Source organism: Chelon labrosus (assembly GCF_963514085.1).
Source record: "Chelon labrosus genome assembly, chromosome: 2".
NCBI classification, from domain to species: Eukaryota; Metazoa; Chordata; class Actinopteri; order Mugiliformes; family Mugilidae; genus Chelon; species Chelon labrosus.
The window spans coordinates 5,530,494-5,546,817 of record NC_140338.1 but is presented as its reverse complement, the minus strand read 5'-3'; the positions used below and the strand labels follow the sequence as shown (position 1 = coordinate 5,546,817).

At 42.7% G+C, this 16,324-nt stretch overlaps 1 protein-coding gene across 2 annotated transcripts in view; it reads right to left on the bottom strand.

Moving 5' to 3' along the window:
* Window positions 1-16,324, bottom strand: part of tenm3 (teneurin transmembrane protein 3) — a 222,162-nt gene that overhangs the window by 125,020 nt on the left and 80,818 nt on the right. For both annotated transcript variants that reach the window (XM_084560677.1, XM_084560678.1), the window contains 2 exons: window positions 3,407-3,580; window positions 149-213 (listed from right to left, as the gene is read on the bottom strand). In XM_084560677.1, the coding sequence (XP_084416803.1) occupies window positions 149-213; window positions 3,407-3,580 (239 nt within the window). The remainder of the gene's footprint in view (window positions 1-148; window positions 214-3,406; window positions 3,581-16,324) is intronic.

Sequence of the window (16,324 nt, the reverse complement as noted above, 5' to 3'; positions counted from 1 at the left end):
AACAATGAACAAATCAGGGGAAGCACAAATAAAAGTCTCATTTGTCATCTTGTGTCTGGGCCAGACCCTTCAGACTAATGAGTGTGCATGTAATCACATCATGCGTGTGGGTGTGTGTGTGTGTGTGTGTGTGTGTGTGTGGTCTTACCTATGCAGTAACAGAGCAGGACTGAAAGCAGGACTGATAGACCAACTGCACTGAGAGCTGTACACCTGAAGGAGAAGAAAAGAAAAAAAACAAAACACATTTTTCCAATGTATGCAGTGAACAAAACTGTTATCAGTCATAGATAACCCTGACCACCCTCTCTACTGTGGAACAGACAGACACCAGAGAACCCTCTACAGAAGGCGACTTCATTGTCTCAACGGACGCTGCAGCAAATGTTTCCTGCATCAAGCCATCAGTCTGTACAACTCCTCCTACCTACCTACCTACCTACCTACCTACATCCATCCATCCACCCATCCATCCATCCACCCACCATCCATCCATCCACCCATCATCCATCCATCCATCCATCCACCTACCTACCTACTGACCATCCATCCATCCATCCACCTACCATCTATCCACCCTTCCCACCTACCTACCATCCATCCATCCATCCACCTACCATCCATCCATCTATCCATCCACCCACCATCCATCCATCCATCCATCCACCATCCATCCATCCATCCCACACAGCCACCTACCTACCATCCATCCACCCACCCAGCCACCTACCATCCAACCATCCACCCACCATCCATCCATCCATCCACCCACCCACCAACCTACCTACCCACCTACCTACCTACCTACCTATCATCCATCCATCCATCCATCCATCCATCCATCCCACCCAGCCACCTACCATCCATCCATGCATCCACCCACCTACCATCCACCCACCATCCATCCATCCACCCATCCATCCACCAACCTAGCTACCCACATCCATCCATCCATCCATCCATCCATCCATCATCCATCCATCCATCCACCCTTCCCACCATCCATCCACCCATCCACCTACCTACCTACCATCCATCCATCCATCCACCTAGCATCCATCCATCCACCCACCCATCTACCTACCAACCATCTACCTATCTATCTATCTATCTATCTATCTATCTATCTATCTATCTATCTATCTATCTATCTAGCCTTTTCAAGTCTCTTGTCAAATTTCATCATTTTCTTAAATGTTTCCAGCAAAAAACATTTTTGGGTTTATATTCTGACTGTTATTACAACTGCAAGTATTCACTGCGAAATGCTGCACCCTGACAGTCCAGTCCTTTATCCTGGAGTCATCTGCAGCCAGGACTCTTAGCAGCACGATACTTGTAAAAATATTATTGCATGTAGCATATTATTAAAGAGCAGCTGCACAGACAAATCGACTAACAGTCGCTCTTTCTATCTCCTGCTATTAGGCAGATAGTTTGAGGAGAATTCTTTTCTTTTACATTGGCATTTAAAAAAAACAAAAACAACACAGTCATGAGATACACTAACATACGGTTCTCCTTAACGTCTCAAGCACCTGACTGTCACACGCATCAAAAAGCCCCTGCTCTGCTCGGTAGCTCGTCGGCTCTCTCGGACTGATAGATGGCAGGTGGCCGGTGATCGTCTGCTGCTTTTTATGGATCCAGTTACTTCCAGAGATTCAGTCAACTGTTGCGCATAAATCAAACCTGTAAAATCTACTGTAACGTCGCATGTCCGTGTAGAGTGTCCTAGCCACGGTTTTATGGGGAAGTGAGTGTCACAGGCGCAGTCACAGGGACGTGACTGGGGCCTCGACACATGAATTACATTTTAAAAAATAAATAAAAAAAACTGCTGGCACATATTAAATATGAGTGCAATCCAGGAACTTCATATTTTCTACAAATTCACTTTGAATAGGCACGAACTAGTTCAACGCGGCACACAATGAATCAAGTATGGAATGTCATTTCTTTCATATGATGCAGGAAATATCTGAGATGGTACGTCTGCACATCCCTAAATCCTTACTGTTGTGCATTTTATTTTATTTTTCATAAGATATATATACACCACTTTAATTACATGACTAAACCGAGGGAAGATTGTTATTTCAGGCTGCAGATTTTCTGCAAACACTGCTGGGATCGTGTGAACTCCACAGACAAAGGCATTCCCTGCCCTGTGTGGTGTTAAAGTGAACTGTTACTGGAAAATCTTTGACAGTCCCACTTCCTGCGGTGTTAACATGATATAACCTGGGCTGCCTCCGAGCTGACCAAAAAAAACCCACAGCTCCTCCATTGTTCTTTCACTTTCCCTCTTATTTCTCTTTCCCTTCTCGCACTCACCGCCCACTCCGACGGCTCACTGACCACAGTAGTGGTCTTCTCCAGATATGTCGGACTCTTAGGAAGCGATGCCAGGGCCTGCTGATTCCTGGTCGGCAGCGAACGCACCGCTGGCCCAGCTTAAACAGGCTATTAAGCCAGAAGGCTACGGCACGACGCCTGCTTGCTAAGTTCACAAGCAAAAAGGAGCAACGGCGCAAGTTTCTGCCGAGCTGCTAAGTCTGCAAGGAGAAGGAAATGGGGACCGGTTTCTTCCAGCTTGCATCATGCAGAACGCAACACGGACACACTGCATTCTTCATCTGAAATGCAACTCGTGATCACCAGCTAACAGAGCCAAACAAACGAACAACGAAGACACAGTGCTCCCTGTAGATCCTCTTAACTAATGTCCTTATACAGTACATGTACTGAACTGGGTAGTCCATTGTGTATTGTTGTTGTTTTCATAAGTTAAGTGGCTTCACAACACCATTTAGATCACCCTAACAATCCTCTCTAGGGACCAGATCACGGGCACAGGCTCGGATGATGCTTTTAACTCTCTTTAAATAAAGAGGCCGGCCGTCATGTTCTGATATTGTCTCTGAGCAACGCTAGCGTCATCCACTTGGCGAGACGATGGGCGCCAAATGACAGAGGGCCACGTTTTCAGTCACCTGAATCTGCTGCCATCAAGGAGTGTCATTGCCATGGGGTGGGGGTGCCTGGTCTGGTCTAGGTGGGTGCCACATGTCTAAGTAACATCCACACCAATGAATGCCAGGTCCAAAAGTTTCCCAGCAGAACACTGAATTGTCACAAGATGGTTGATGTTATTCACTTCTCCTGTCATAATGTTATGGCTGATTGGTGAACAGTATGTCGTAGGTATGTTTTTTTAACTGCATCCCAGTAACATCATGAAATTTGAAGCACGTACCCAGGAAGCCAAGAAGACCCAACAGGGGCCAAAATCCAACTTTTATAACAACGTGATTCCATACCATAGATTTATGGTAGTAATGTTGGCTTGTTCCTTACAGCTGAAATATATATATATACACATATATATATAATTCCGTCTTACCTCCATGAGCAGTACTTGGAGGATTTCTTGAACTTGAAGGCAGAACGGGACAGAGTATTCCTCGGCAGCGGCCTGGTAGGGGGGGAGTACACCGAGCCTGTGGCCATGGTGTAGCCAGGAGTCGCTGTAGAGAAGAGAGGGGTGGTGCCTGTACCTGTCTTGAAGAGGAAGTGCCTGAAAAGACAGAGAGAGAGAGGAAGATAGAAAGGAATGAGCTGCCATCGGGTACACCTGACAACGACATTGTTAACAGATACAGAAAAAAGAAGTGCTCATCAACTCCAGGTAGATGCGGGTTCTGGTTGCAGCCACTTAGCCGTAGTCGCCGTATTTAACAAGCCTCTGGCAAGTGTCCCCACAATAATACATCTCAGATACCAGAAGTGTTTTTCACGACAATTTACTAGGAACTAATTTCACTGAAAGCTCTTCTGTATGGCTGTTAAGTGTCAGCTACTAAAGAGGATAATGGCTTTTTGAACTAATTTGACTTATGAAACTTATTGTACCTTAGTGGAGAGCAATGTTATTCCAGCTAATAGAACCAGAGCAATTAAAACCCAGCTTGTTTTTTCATCTTTAACATGAGCCGCTCTCAGATTTGTGCCCAGATCCCAGGTACGCGGATGCAGCAGGAGGTAACTCGGAGTGTGTTCATTAACTTGGCAGAGTTTCCGTCGTCGTGCGGATCACAACGTTTCTGGCTCTCGTCATCTCACACAACAGTTCACTGTACTGCAGGTGTGTGCACAGTGGGGAGACAAAGCTTTATTACGCTCATTAACCTGACAAATGGAGCTTGTGACACACATTATTATTATTATTTATTTATTTTTACTTTATATTCTGTATCTCTTCACTCAAGCAGAACCACCTTCTGCTGCCAGTCCTGGACTAATTTAGAAGCCATAAATCATCCACGGCCAATTCTCGTGAAAAGTAAAATGTGTGACTGCAAGGTTAACGATATCTGAATGAAAACTGTTAGGAAATAGCGCAGAATATTATTAAGATTATTTTTTTTTTTAACAACCTATTTATTAGAATGTGCAGTTCCAGGTAGTGACTCAATTACAACTTGTAAAAGCTTCACGGAGAAAAAAACTCTCTGTTGTGACCTTGAAATAAAACCGGTCCAGGCCAATCCAGGCGCAAGAGGACGGCTTAGAGTACGATCCCACCTCAGTCCACACGTTGACCTGATTCCTTTGGTGGTGTGAACACACAATGAGTCCTGGGTCACATTAAAGACCACCTACTCTACGTACAGAGAGGCTCCTGTGTGAGAGCCTTTTAAAATATTCTGTAACTGTAGCTGTTAACTAACAGGATATGAAATAAACTAATGAAGTAATTTAATACATACATGCTCTGTGTGATTCTGTCATCGTTTGGTTAATTATTATTACATACATCAACTCATGTTGATGTATGAGGAGCCGTGTGTGGAGTTTAGTTACATATATTGGGGGTTGAACGACTTTAAAGAATTTTTAAAGTCGACTGATATGTGGGGAAAGTCACATGATCGTAGGGTTGCCAACTCCCGACAAATAAATAAGGGACACCTCAAAGGGACACCCAATTGCCTTCACCCTTCCCGGTGTGGTGAATTTTTTTAGCCCTTATTTGAGTGCGTAAAACGATTTTTTAACTATTTGACTCAAACCTGAATTGAATTAGATGCATATTTTTGAGTGATATGAACACATGGAAAACAAATTGTTATTCAACAATTTATTTTTAATACAAAATAACAAAGTTAACAGAATAAAATAAATATCTTACTGCTGTCCTGCTTAACTTAAAACTGTATAATTAATATAAAACAATAGAAAGCAGAACATTCCTTTTGTAATAGTGTAATAAGAAAAGAGCAAACATAAAGTGTGAAGAAAAGTTGTTTGTTTTGTTGTCTTCCGGTATCTTCTTCGACCAATGAGATGAGCGGGATTCCCGCTGTCAGCTCATTGGTCACAGAGCAGGAGACGGAATAAGTTTACCTTAATTTTCTTATAAGGCGCCCTGTTATTCATTAATTCCATTGACGTTTTACACACTATTTTGATTCTCACAGTGATACGGGAAAGTGCGTCCCGTTTCAGCTCAATACAGTAAGCATACTTTTGTTTCTAAATACGGGGCGATTCCTTTTTTCAAGGGACGGTTGGCAACCCTACGTGATCGGCGACTAGTCGACCTCCTGCTTAAAGTGTCACGGCGCAGCAGTGAAGTCGACTAATCGGTACAACCCCTAACATATAATAAAGGTGAAAATGGTCATTATTATTATCAGGAATTAAAGACTTATTTCTTGTTTAGTTAGTTAACAGCTACAAGGACTGACTATTTTAAAAGTCTCTCATTACTAATGAACAGACTTTTGTGCTGCAGTAGAATATTCTAACAGCTGCTGTCTCTAATGGATCTCTACCGCTGCTCCAGAGCCGAGAACACCGCTGTTTTATGTGTGTGTGTGCATCATGACTCTGGCTTCACACGTTAATTTATTTCTCAATTGATCGCCACCCTCACGTTAGTTATTTTAGAGACCTGCACAAAACTCAAGATTATAACTCCGACCCTGGATGTTTCCATACGCACCTTCATCTCTGGTTATAAAAGGGGAATAAAGATGCCGTACATGTACCTGGAACTTCTAAACTTCATTATCAATTACTGAAGGAAATAAGACGACTTGAAAATGTTCATTTTCATGGAGAAAATCAAGATGAATGAATTTACCATATATGGTTGACTTATTCTTAAGTGGTAAACAAATGTAAACATGTATTTAGACCATTAGAACATAAGTGCTGATTCAGGCACTTGTCAAAATGCACATTATCACATTAGACAACATTAGGCCACTTCTTCTTCGTGGTACTCTAATGCTAAAGCAGTTAGCATTTGTGCAGAGGTGGACCTTGCAGACCACATTTGACCCTGAGAACATTGCCTGGATCTTCTCTGATTGGCTGAGTGAATACCACACGCTTCTAAACCTCACTGAGAAGCACCGGGAAGTTAAAATGGAATGCTACCACATATGGTTCCTCGCACCATAAATGGTTAACTACACAGCGTTGCATATGAACGTTTAAATCAAAGCTTTGTCTCTAAAATTACAAATGGTTGATGAAACTTCACGCAGATCTGGGAGACGGGGGAGAGGTCAGGTGACGCCAAATTTACACTGAGATGCTGGAATGCACTTTTTATCTGATCCCACTGATTATGTATTTGTATTTATTATGTAATTGTGCGTTTCTTTTCGCTAACTCTGGATGCGTGAGTGGAATGTGTTGAATGTGTTGGCTGCGCAGCGGACCCTGCCGCCCAAGACAAATTTCTCCTTAGGGAGACAAATAAAGAAACTTTGACTTTGACTTTAACACGTGTGCTTCCTGCAGTCATGGTGCAGACACAACAAACAGCTGCTCTCGGTTCCGATACAGTAACAGTGATCTATAGGAGACAGCAGCTGTTAGACTATTCTGTGCCTCCGTGAATGATGTCAGTGTTTATTTATATTTATACAGAGAACCAAACTGAGATCGGATCCGGCTGCAGACCTGCGTGAATACCAGGTGTGAACGACACTTTCAAAGCTGGACACGTGCTATCGGTTTGCCCCGGACGGACGTGGACGCTCGCTCAAAACCAGGCCACGGTGAACTCAGTTAGACTCCGAGCAAATAAGTTTTCAGTTTTCAAATGATGTGCTTTGTTTTATGAGTCTTAAAATTAGTTTTATCCTTATGGTGTTTTATGTAAGGCGCCCACAAACAAAATGCATTATTATTAGAAGTTAGTTCAGAGAGAATGAATGGATGTTTTAAGAAAAGCATCATTAAAGTATATGATCTACCCTGTTTGATAAAAGATAACTGACGAGGAAACGAATCACCCTCATAGAACAAGACGGTTAACTTAATTTATCTGAGACTCCTCATAAAGGCAAAGCGCTTGTTGTTTTATTCCAGAAAAGGTTGTCCCCGCAATACGTACGCATCGGAGGAAATGACTGGCACATACATGCGTGCTGGCAGTAATTACCAAGGTCACAGTGTCTAATTAACGGCAGGACCCCGGCTAACGAGCTTCTGTAATTACAATTAGACTGCTCTCTAACAAGGCTGTGTGATTAACAATTAGAGCCCATTATAACAAGGGCCCTTCAATTAATATCTGCCTCTAGGCAACATGTGAAGAGAGAGAGAGGGGGGTGGGGGGAGAGAGGGGGAGCTGGAATAAAATGGGAGTGTCTGAATAAATAGGGAGTACCAAAAACAAAGCTAAAACAAATCATTGTATTTATATATTTTCTTGGAGGCCTTCTCATCTCGCATCCAAGCGACTTGTTGAGTTACAGACGTCTTCCTTTACAGTCTGGATAAAATCTTGCCCTCAATGAGTGTCTCCCCCGAGTCCTGACCTGAAGACCTGGTCCTCCTTTGCTGAGCCAGGTGTTTGTTAAGTGGTTCTTCTGTGATTTACCTATTGTACAACTCTGTACGTTCCTCACTGCACTGAACTTCTGCCCTCGTGGGTGCTGTTTCTTAACATTTCACGCCCGTTCACACCTTGAGGCTAGAGTTTCAGGCCTCATTAACGACTTGTTGCAGAATCACTGATTCAAAATATTAAAAAATAAATAAATAAAAATACTGGACACCACTCGAAATCCTCTAATTGCAAGTGTTGCATTGTTAGCAGACCCTAACAATTTGAGTTTCAAGAAGGATGTTCCTGACAAATACCTAAACTCCGTTCAGAGCTACCAACAGGTAACAGAACTGCAGAGAAACAGAGATTTTTAATCATCTTAAATGTCATTTTTAAGCATTTAATCAAAAGCGCAAGACGCAGTCAGTCACACGACCAAACAATAAGAGGGGATTATGTTCAGGATTCACTGAAAGATCCTCCGAGACTGTCTCCTGATGGAAGCTTTTTTATAATGACTACCATGTGGTACTAGTAAATAATAATAATAATCTTTCATTTGTGGAGCACTGTTCAAATCAACATCACAAAGCGCTTCACGGAAACAAAGTAACAGAGCCGTTAAAAGAAAAACAATAAAAAAAACACGACACAGTTAAGAACTTCATTAAAATCTCAATTACAGCTGAAGTAAAAAACAGGAAAGGCTCTGTGATACGAGGATGTTTTTAAGCAGCGATTTAAAGGAGATCACAGCTGACCTCATTTCCTCAGGCAGATCGTATCAAACAGCCGTGGGGCCCCTGACCGGGAAACAACCTGTCACCTTTTGTTTTCAGCCGGGCCCTTGGAACAAACCTCTGCCCCGAGGATCTCAAGGTCCCCCCCCGTGGCCTGTATGGCGCTAAAAGGTCAGGGACACAGCCCCGGGGGCCGTGAAGAGCTTTAAAGGTGACCAGTAAGATCTTCAAACTGATTCTAAAACAGTCGGTGGAGACTTGCTAAAACTGGAGCGACGAGATCCTTTTTTCTTGGTTCTGGTTAAAACTGGTGTTCAAACAGGTAAAAAATGATGTTAACATTAATCCAGACACCATGAAATAAAAGCATGTGATATAATCTCTGTGTCTTTAAAAGAGAAAAATGGACTGGATTTTGGAAATGTTCCTTAGATGTTTGAAAAAAATAAATATGTTCAACATCCGTGTAATTTAAAAGAGTTGAACGCTCTGATTTTGCTTAACGGTATTTTTTTTTATATAGCTAACAGAAAACCACTTATGTTTGCATAGTGATTTATCAATCTGACATTAGCCTTGAGGAGATTTATTTATTTCATACGACACAGTAACAGGAATCCACTTAATGTGATGATCACCAGTTAAAGGTCACAAGAAAATCCCATTAGTGCAGCTTTTTCACTTCAGGAGAAAGGCTGTGAATGGAAAATACTCATGTGTTCGTCGGTTCTGCTTCTTAGGGACTGCAGCACTGCTGTTGTCCTGTCTGCTTTGTTGCTGCAGACGGGACGGTCAGAGGGAACAGTTCAGACCTCGCATTAAAGGGGAACTACTGTTTTTTACAACCTGGACATTATTTCTGGCATAAAATACAATCGTTTACTGCCATGGTTCGTCCACAACCTCAGAATCGGAAAAATATTCAGCCATGTTGCAAAAAACTAGCAGTAGCAAATTACAGGTAAACAAGCCAACCATCACGGGTGCGCGTGGCGCTCAGAGATGACATCATCCAGGTCAGAAGACATCATCCGGGGTCTGTAGGTCAATCTACAGGTAACTCCGGACTCAACAGGGAATAGCACTAGCGTACCATAACAAAATATTGGTGAAATGAACGCGTTTCGCAGCAGACAATGCATTATTTAGAGGCTGCGTTTCGGTGCCCCATTCACTCCCACTATATGGATATACGCTGATCGAAATATCTGCCGAACAACTCCAAATGACACCAAAGTTATATGGGTGAGTAAACGAACGTATTATATGCCAGAAATAAGGCCCAGGTTGTAAAAAAAACAGTAGTTCTCCTTTAAGATCCGATCTGGGCCACCCAATCACAAGTGACCAGCTTTAGGTAGGTTTGTTCAGACCTGGCATTAACATGCGTCTCCAGATCCAATCTCAGTTTTGCTCTCTGTATAAAAAAAAACACCATCTGGGGCGCAGTAGAATATTTTAACAGCTGATGTCTCTAATGGATCTCTACCGCTGCTCCACAACCGAGAACAGAGCTGTTTTATGTGTGTGTGCGTCATGACTTTGTCTTCACACGTTACTAAGTTATTATTTATTTACCTCTGCGCTGACGTCACTTAGACCTGCACTAAACTCAGATTAAAACGCCAACCCTGGACGTTTCAATCTAAATCGTAATTTCTGGTAATAAAGGTAAATAAAATTCACACCGGTGAATGAGTAAATACATTTAACTACATGCAACTTCTTACACATCAACATGACTCGTGCACACACGAGGACACATGCGACCCAGACCACCTCCAAGTGTGGCCAGAGATCGGATCTCTCAAATGCGATCTCATCACGTCCTTTTACGTGATCGGATCGCCCAGATTGGATCTTAATGCAGGTCTGAACAGGCCCAGAGTTAGACAGTTGGATTTAAGGCTGTTACATCCTCCACGAGAAGCAAGAAGTTTGTTCTGCGAGAACAAAATCTCGCGGCCCTCGTTTGGGAGTTCTCGCAACCGGGCAGAACTTTTTTCTCATGTGGCGTCCGGCTACTATTCTGTGATTGCTCGGAAATTGGAACTCTGTGAGCTCTCAGATGCTAAAATTCACAGTGTGACCGCTAATCCCTCCTGGGTAGAGATCAGCTTACTGTGTGTGGGTGCATGCTGAATGAACGACGTAATCCGACGGACACGGTCGTCAAAACGACTGGCCGACGCCTGGAAATAATAAGAAAATTGCCTCTCATCATCCGTCTCCTGCATCTCCCACAATTCATAGCGCGTGTGACGTATGCTGCAGTGGGAGGACCCTATGGGGACTAACCCGGAGTCTTGGCTCTTGAGTTTCTTGTGAAGTCAAGGCCAAAATGAACTTGAACTTCTTGTTCTTCTTGTTTAGCCCTAGGAGCGAAAACAAATATCTCGCTTCTCGCGGAGTATGTAACAAGCTTTAGAGAGGTTATTTTTCTAAACACTCATCCTAAAGTGCTTGACAACCCGCTACTGCAGGGCAGTGATTGGATAGCGCGTGAAAACCCGAGGCCAAAGACGTTCAGCAGGTGGATTATGATCGAGTGGAGCTGGATGGTAATCTGTAAATGAACACTGCATAGTAATGGTGGATGTAAACATAATCAAGCTACACACTGTGTCTCCGGGACAGAGAACTATTAAAGTATGCTAACAGAAAGCTGATGATGACACACACACACAGACACACACACACAAACAAACACGATTCCTATTATAGCCGACAAACAGACTTATCTAAAAATGTGCTGGTGTCAGCGAATGCAGGAACGCAAACCTCCCCCTACAAATTAACCAAACGCCATCCTCAGGTTTTATAAGTGACGTTGTTAGGCTTCGTATCCGGACACACAATGTTGTCAGGTACAAAGCTCCTCTCATATACTCCTAACTCGCCGGAGTGAACCTGATTCGATGACAAATTGGATTTGCACCTGCTGAAGGTTTGTTGGAAGGAAGCAGCACACACAGCCTCGTCGTACAGAGGGCCAGGTATATTGGTCTGTGCTGGGAGGCGTGCGCGCTTCATTATTTATCGCCATATTAAACTGGCTCATGTCTCCGCGGAGACTGAATGAAAAATAGTCACATTTTATTATGCTTTCAATTACAGGGAAGAGAACGGGACGTAAAGGCTACGGTATTACACGTATATATACACAAATAGAGACAAATTCCGGTGATGATGGGGATTAAATGACTATTCAGAGGTGTAATTTTAATTAAAATAGGTTTATATATTAAAAAAAAAAAAAAAAAGGCTGCGCTGATATCAACTCAAACAGAACAATTAGTCTGTTTTTATTTGGGACAATGCTCGTCTCACTGGAGCAGCTGAGATTATTTTCTTTCCTGCTTTTCCATCATTTTTTTTTTTCATATCAATTAATGAAATGTGTATTATCTTGGGCTGTGAAGGTGCAAAATAATAATAATAAGCCACAATGAGGCGTAAATTAACTCAAACCAATCAGCCCCTCCCCTCCCCCCCTCGAAAAACAAACACAAGGGTTTGTAGGTACCAGGCCGCGGCGGTGACAGATGATAGCATGTAGTTAGCCGTGCACGGAAACTGGAGCATGATCAAATGAGTTCTGGACTCGTTCTGGTAATATTTAGCCAATTCCTCTTGTGTTCCTTTTCAGACAAATCCATCATGCTCGGCCCGAAATTACAGGGACGGGGATCAGATTTGTTTTTGCCAACATCTGTCACCAAGAAGAATTACAGTTTACCAAGACTCGAACGTTTGTCTGGATCGCGAGACCTTTGTTTTACCCTGCTTGGAACCAAAATCATCATCGTCATATAATCTAGTCAAGTCTGGCGGAAACAAAATAAATAAAGGAGAAGTACAACCTTAGTTTCCCCACAGCTGTAATTGTGTTTTTTTTCCACTCTGCCTTAACCCTTCCCCCTCAGCTCTTAAGATTAATTTATAGACGGGAGTAACGGACAGGCACAGAAAGTTCAACCTTTGTTCAGCCTCCTACAAACCATCTAACCAGACGTCTTCTATTTATTCTGGGCTGCAGAGATTTCAGTGAAAGTAACTGTTGATGCATGTTTATTAACTTTAACTACCGCCTAGCGTAATTACGGTTGATGCACCGGAGCGCGGGTATAAATAAATTCATGCAGTGGCGTAGCGCCCACGGTTGCAGGAGCATAAACTGAGCTTTACTCCAAATCAGATTTTGGCTTCATAATGCAGCAGCCAAAATGAACTTCTTGTTCTTCTTGTTCAGCCCAAGGAGCGAAAACAAATATCTCGCTTCTTGTGGTTGCTAGCGTTAGAGAGGCTCACCGGCTGAACAATCACAGGAAGTTCAACCTTTGCTCAACCTCCTACAAACCATCTAATCGGACGTCTTCTCTTCATTCCGGGCTGCAGTGATTTCAGTGAAAGCAACTGTGGAATAGAGGTTGCGCTAGACTTTTTCGTTGTCGGTCATTTTGACTGACAGGGTCATAAAAATCCCGTCATAATCTATTTTTACCCGTCACTGTAGATATATTCAATAGCATTTAATTTTCATTAAAGTTTCGTTAACTTTAAGTACTTTTTCAGAACAGCATTTACTTTAAATGGTAACAAAAAAAAAAGAGTTTCGAACCCTCTCTGCCCCGGCTATTCAAACCAAGGACCCTCTTGCTGTTGCGCACCAGAGCTACCCACTGTTCCACCGTGCAACCCAATGCTGATGCACTCCAGTTGCAGGAGCATAAACCAAGCTTCACTCCAACTCATAATGCAGCTGCACTGGAACACATACCAGTATTAGACTACTAAAGAAAGCACACAATGCACCGTGAGCAGACGGCACACTAAGTAGTGTACATGTGTTTTATCAGGGTTTAGGTGCAAGTCAATTACAGCACACGGAGTGAGGATAATCGAGTGTAAAATGACTAGAACGGCGGCGTGCTTGGCTGAGAGCAGTCGTCAGCCATAGCTAATCTGGCGGTCCGCTCATAATAAATGCCTTTCAAATGCACTATTGTAACGACCCGCATTTACATTACATTCACGCTATCTACGCCGGGGCCCTTTCAGTGTCTTTGACAAGAGGAGTGACTCAAGTGGCGTTGGAATTACGCTGATGTTCATGCATGTCTAATGCCGTGACAATAGCCGGTGAACAAGAGCTTCCTCCATGCCCCTCCATACACAACCCAGACACTCACACTAATGACCCAGCACACCACTGCTGCCTTCTACAGTATGAGGTTGATTTTTATTAATGCACATTTTAGATTTTAATTAATCCTGCACCCAAAAATGCAAATAAATACCCGTCTAGTAAATGACCATCTTCTATAATTCGATTGTATTTTCTTTTTATCAAATTGTGTTTGAAAATATCAGATTTATTCTAAAAGAATCTTTATTTTTTTTATTTATTTTTTTATTATAAAGAAAGGATATCCAGACGATATCTGCAGCTATTCCCCAAATGTTGATCAGCCTTTTTCTCCTTTAGCTTTCTCTTAAATTATTCATTTTATTTTTTAAGACTAAAACGTGCTGCCAGAAACCTCTCCTGAGAAATTAAGTCGTGGCCAAAACGTAATTAAAAATGTTGTGATAAGTTGCTGTTAAAGGTAGGTTAAGTGTTGCCAAGGACATAAGTGCACCAGATAATTGTTCTTTTCTCAATCTTAAGAGGGAGAAAAAAAACAAACGGTGAAATATATTCTCCTTTAAATCCGTGCCATAAATTCGTAAGAGAAATATTTCTTTAAGATTTAGAAACACTTCATTAAAATAACAACCGCAGGATCAAGACGTCAAACTGGGAGCAACAGTTCTCACAATAAATCTTTCCTTTCAGCACCTGAATGTCTGGCCGTGCGTGACTGACATCGACGTCTGCTCGCTCCAGCGACCAGTTGTGTCCTTTCAGGCAACAGGTGTGTGCACATGACACGACACATATATGTGTGTGTGTGTGTGTGAGTCAATGGTGGGATTAGCACCTCTAAATGAGGACATTGACACTCTCCTGTCAAATCACACACCACCCCCCCCTCCTCCCCAGATAAATACCTCTTTAAAACTTCCAACAAAAAGTTGAGCTTCAATGAAATGACGCATTTGAAAGAGTTCAACATTTCACAAACATGAAAAAAAGACATTTCCTTGATGTGTTCTTGTGAAGTACTGATCTACTTTAAAAGTATACGATTTGCATAACAAAAAAAAATCTCGATACCCGTTTCTCCTTGAAAAATAAGTGGTAAACACATTTTTTATCATTGTCTTTAGAGGAACAGCGAGACGTACTGACTGCGACGTCTCCCGAAATATCTGTATTTCTCTCTATCCTCGTGAGAAACGATCATCCTAGATACATCCACTACATTTTAATGGCTTTGTGGGCTGTGGAACACGGTGGGTGATATTCTCTGCGTGTGATGGCGGGCGATGGATTGGAAGCAAGAACAGCTGTCCCTCTGTCACCACATCATTTGAAATGATCTTTCACAGAATATTGAGTATATATATGAATAAAGGACTCACTATTAAGTACAAAAATAATTAAAAAGAAACAGATGATGTACACATTAATACTTTAAAGGGGAAATGAAGCACTCGATCAAGTAAACTGCATTTTATAAATGTGCTGCCTGGAAGACACTGAGCCCTCCGATGGCACCGATGCCAGTCCATATCAACTATGTAGGTTCACTGGTTTTATTCATGACCAACATGTCCATAAACACCAGCAAATCAAAATTCAAAACAACGACAGCTGCAGCTATACACATCGCATTTCTATTTCGGTCAGTTTCTTTTCCCCAAACCACTGGCTCCGCTACTTCTTCCCCTCATAGCGGTGCCATCATAAGGGTTCCAGTGCCCCCGCGGCCCTCCAGAGGACAAGCGGTTGCAGAGAATGAATGAATGAATCTTCAATAGCTGAAGGATCCAACCAACTCCACTTGCTAGCTAGCAAGCTAGGTGGAAGTTAACTCAAAGCATGGAGCCATTCATCAACATCACGAATGGCTCTGGTCGCTAACCAGCTAGCTAGGTGGAAGTTAACTCAAAACACAGAGCCATTCATCAACATCACAAGTGGCTCCGGTCGCTAACTAGCCAGGTAGGTGGAAGTTAACTCAAAGTGCGGCGCCATTCATCAACATCACGAATGGCTCCGGTCGCTAACTAGCTAGCTAGGTGGAAGTTAACTCAAAGCACGGAGCCATTCATCAACATCACGAATGGCTCCGGTCGCTAGCTAGCAAGGTAGGTGGAAGTTAACTCAAAACACAGAGCCATTGATCAACATCACGAATGACTCCGGTCACTAACTAGCCAGGTAGGTGGAAGTTAACTCAAAGTGCGGCGCCATTCATCAACATCACGAATGGCTCCAGTCGCTAAGTAGCCAGGTAGGTGGAAGTTAACTCAAAGCGCGGCGCCATTCATCAACATCAAGAATGACTCCGGTCACTAACTAGCAAGCTAGGTGGAAGTTAACTCAAAGCACTGAGCTATTCATCAACATCACGAATGGCTCCGGTCGCTAACTAGCTAGCTAGGTGGAAGTTAAATCAAAGCGCGGCGCCATTCATCAACATCACGAATGACTCCGGTCGCTAACTAGCTAGCTAGGTGGAAGTTAAATCAAAGAACGGCGCCATTCATCAACATTGCATGCCTGTGTGTTAAGACGTTTAAATGTATAATCACTCAACAAGAAAAAGTAGCAAATAAA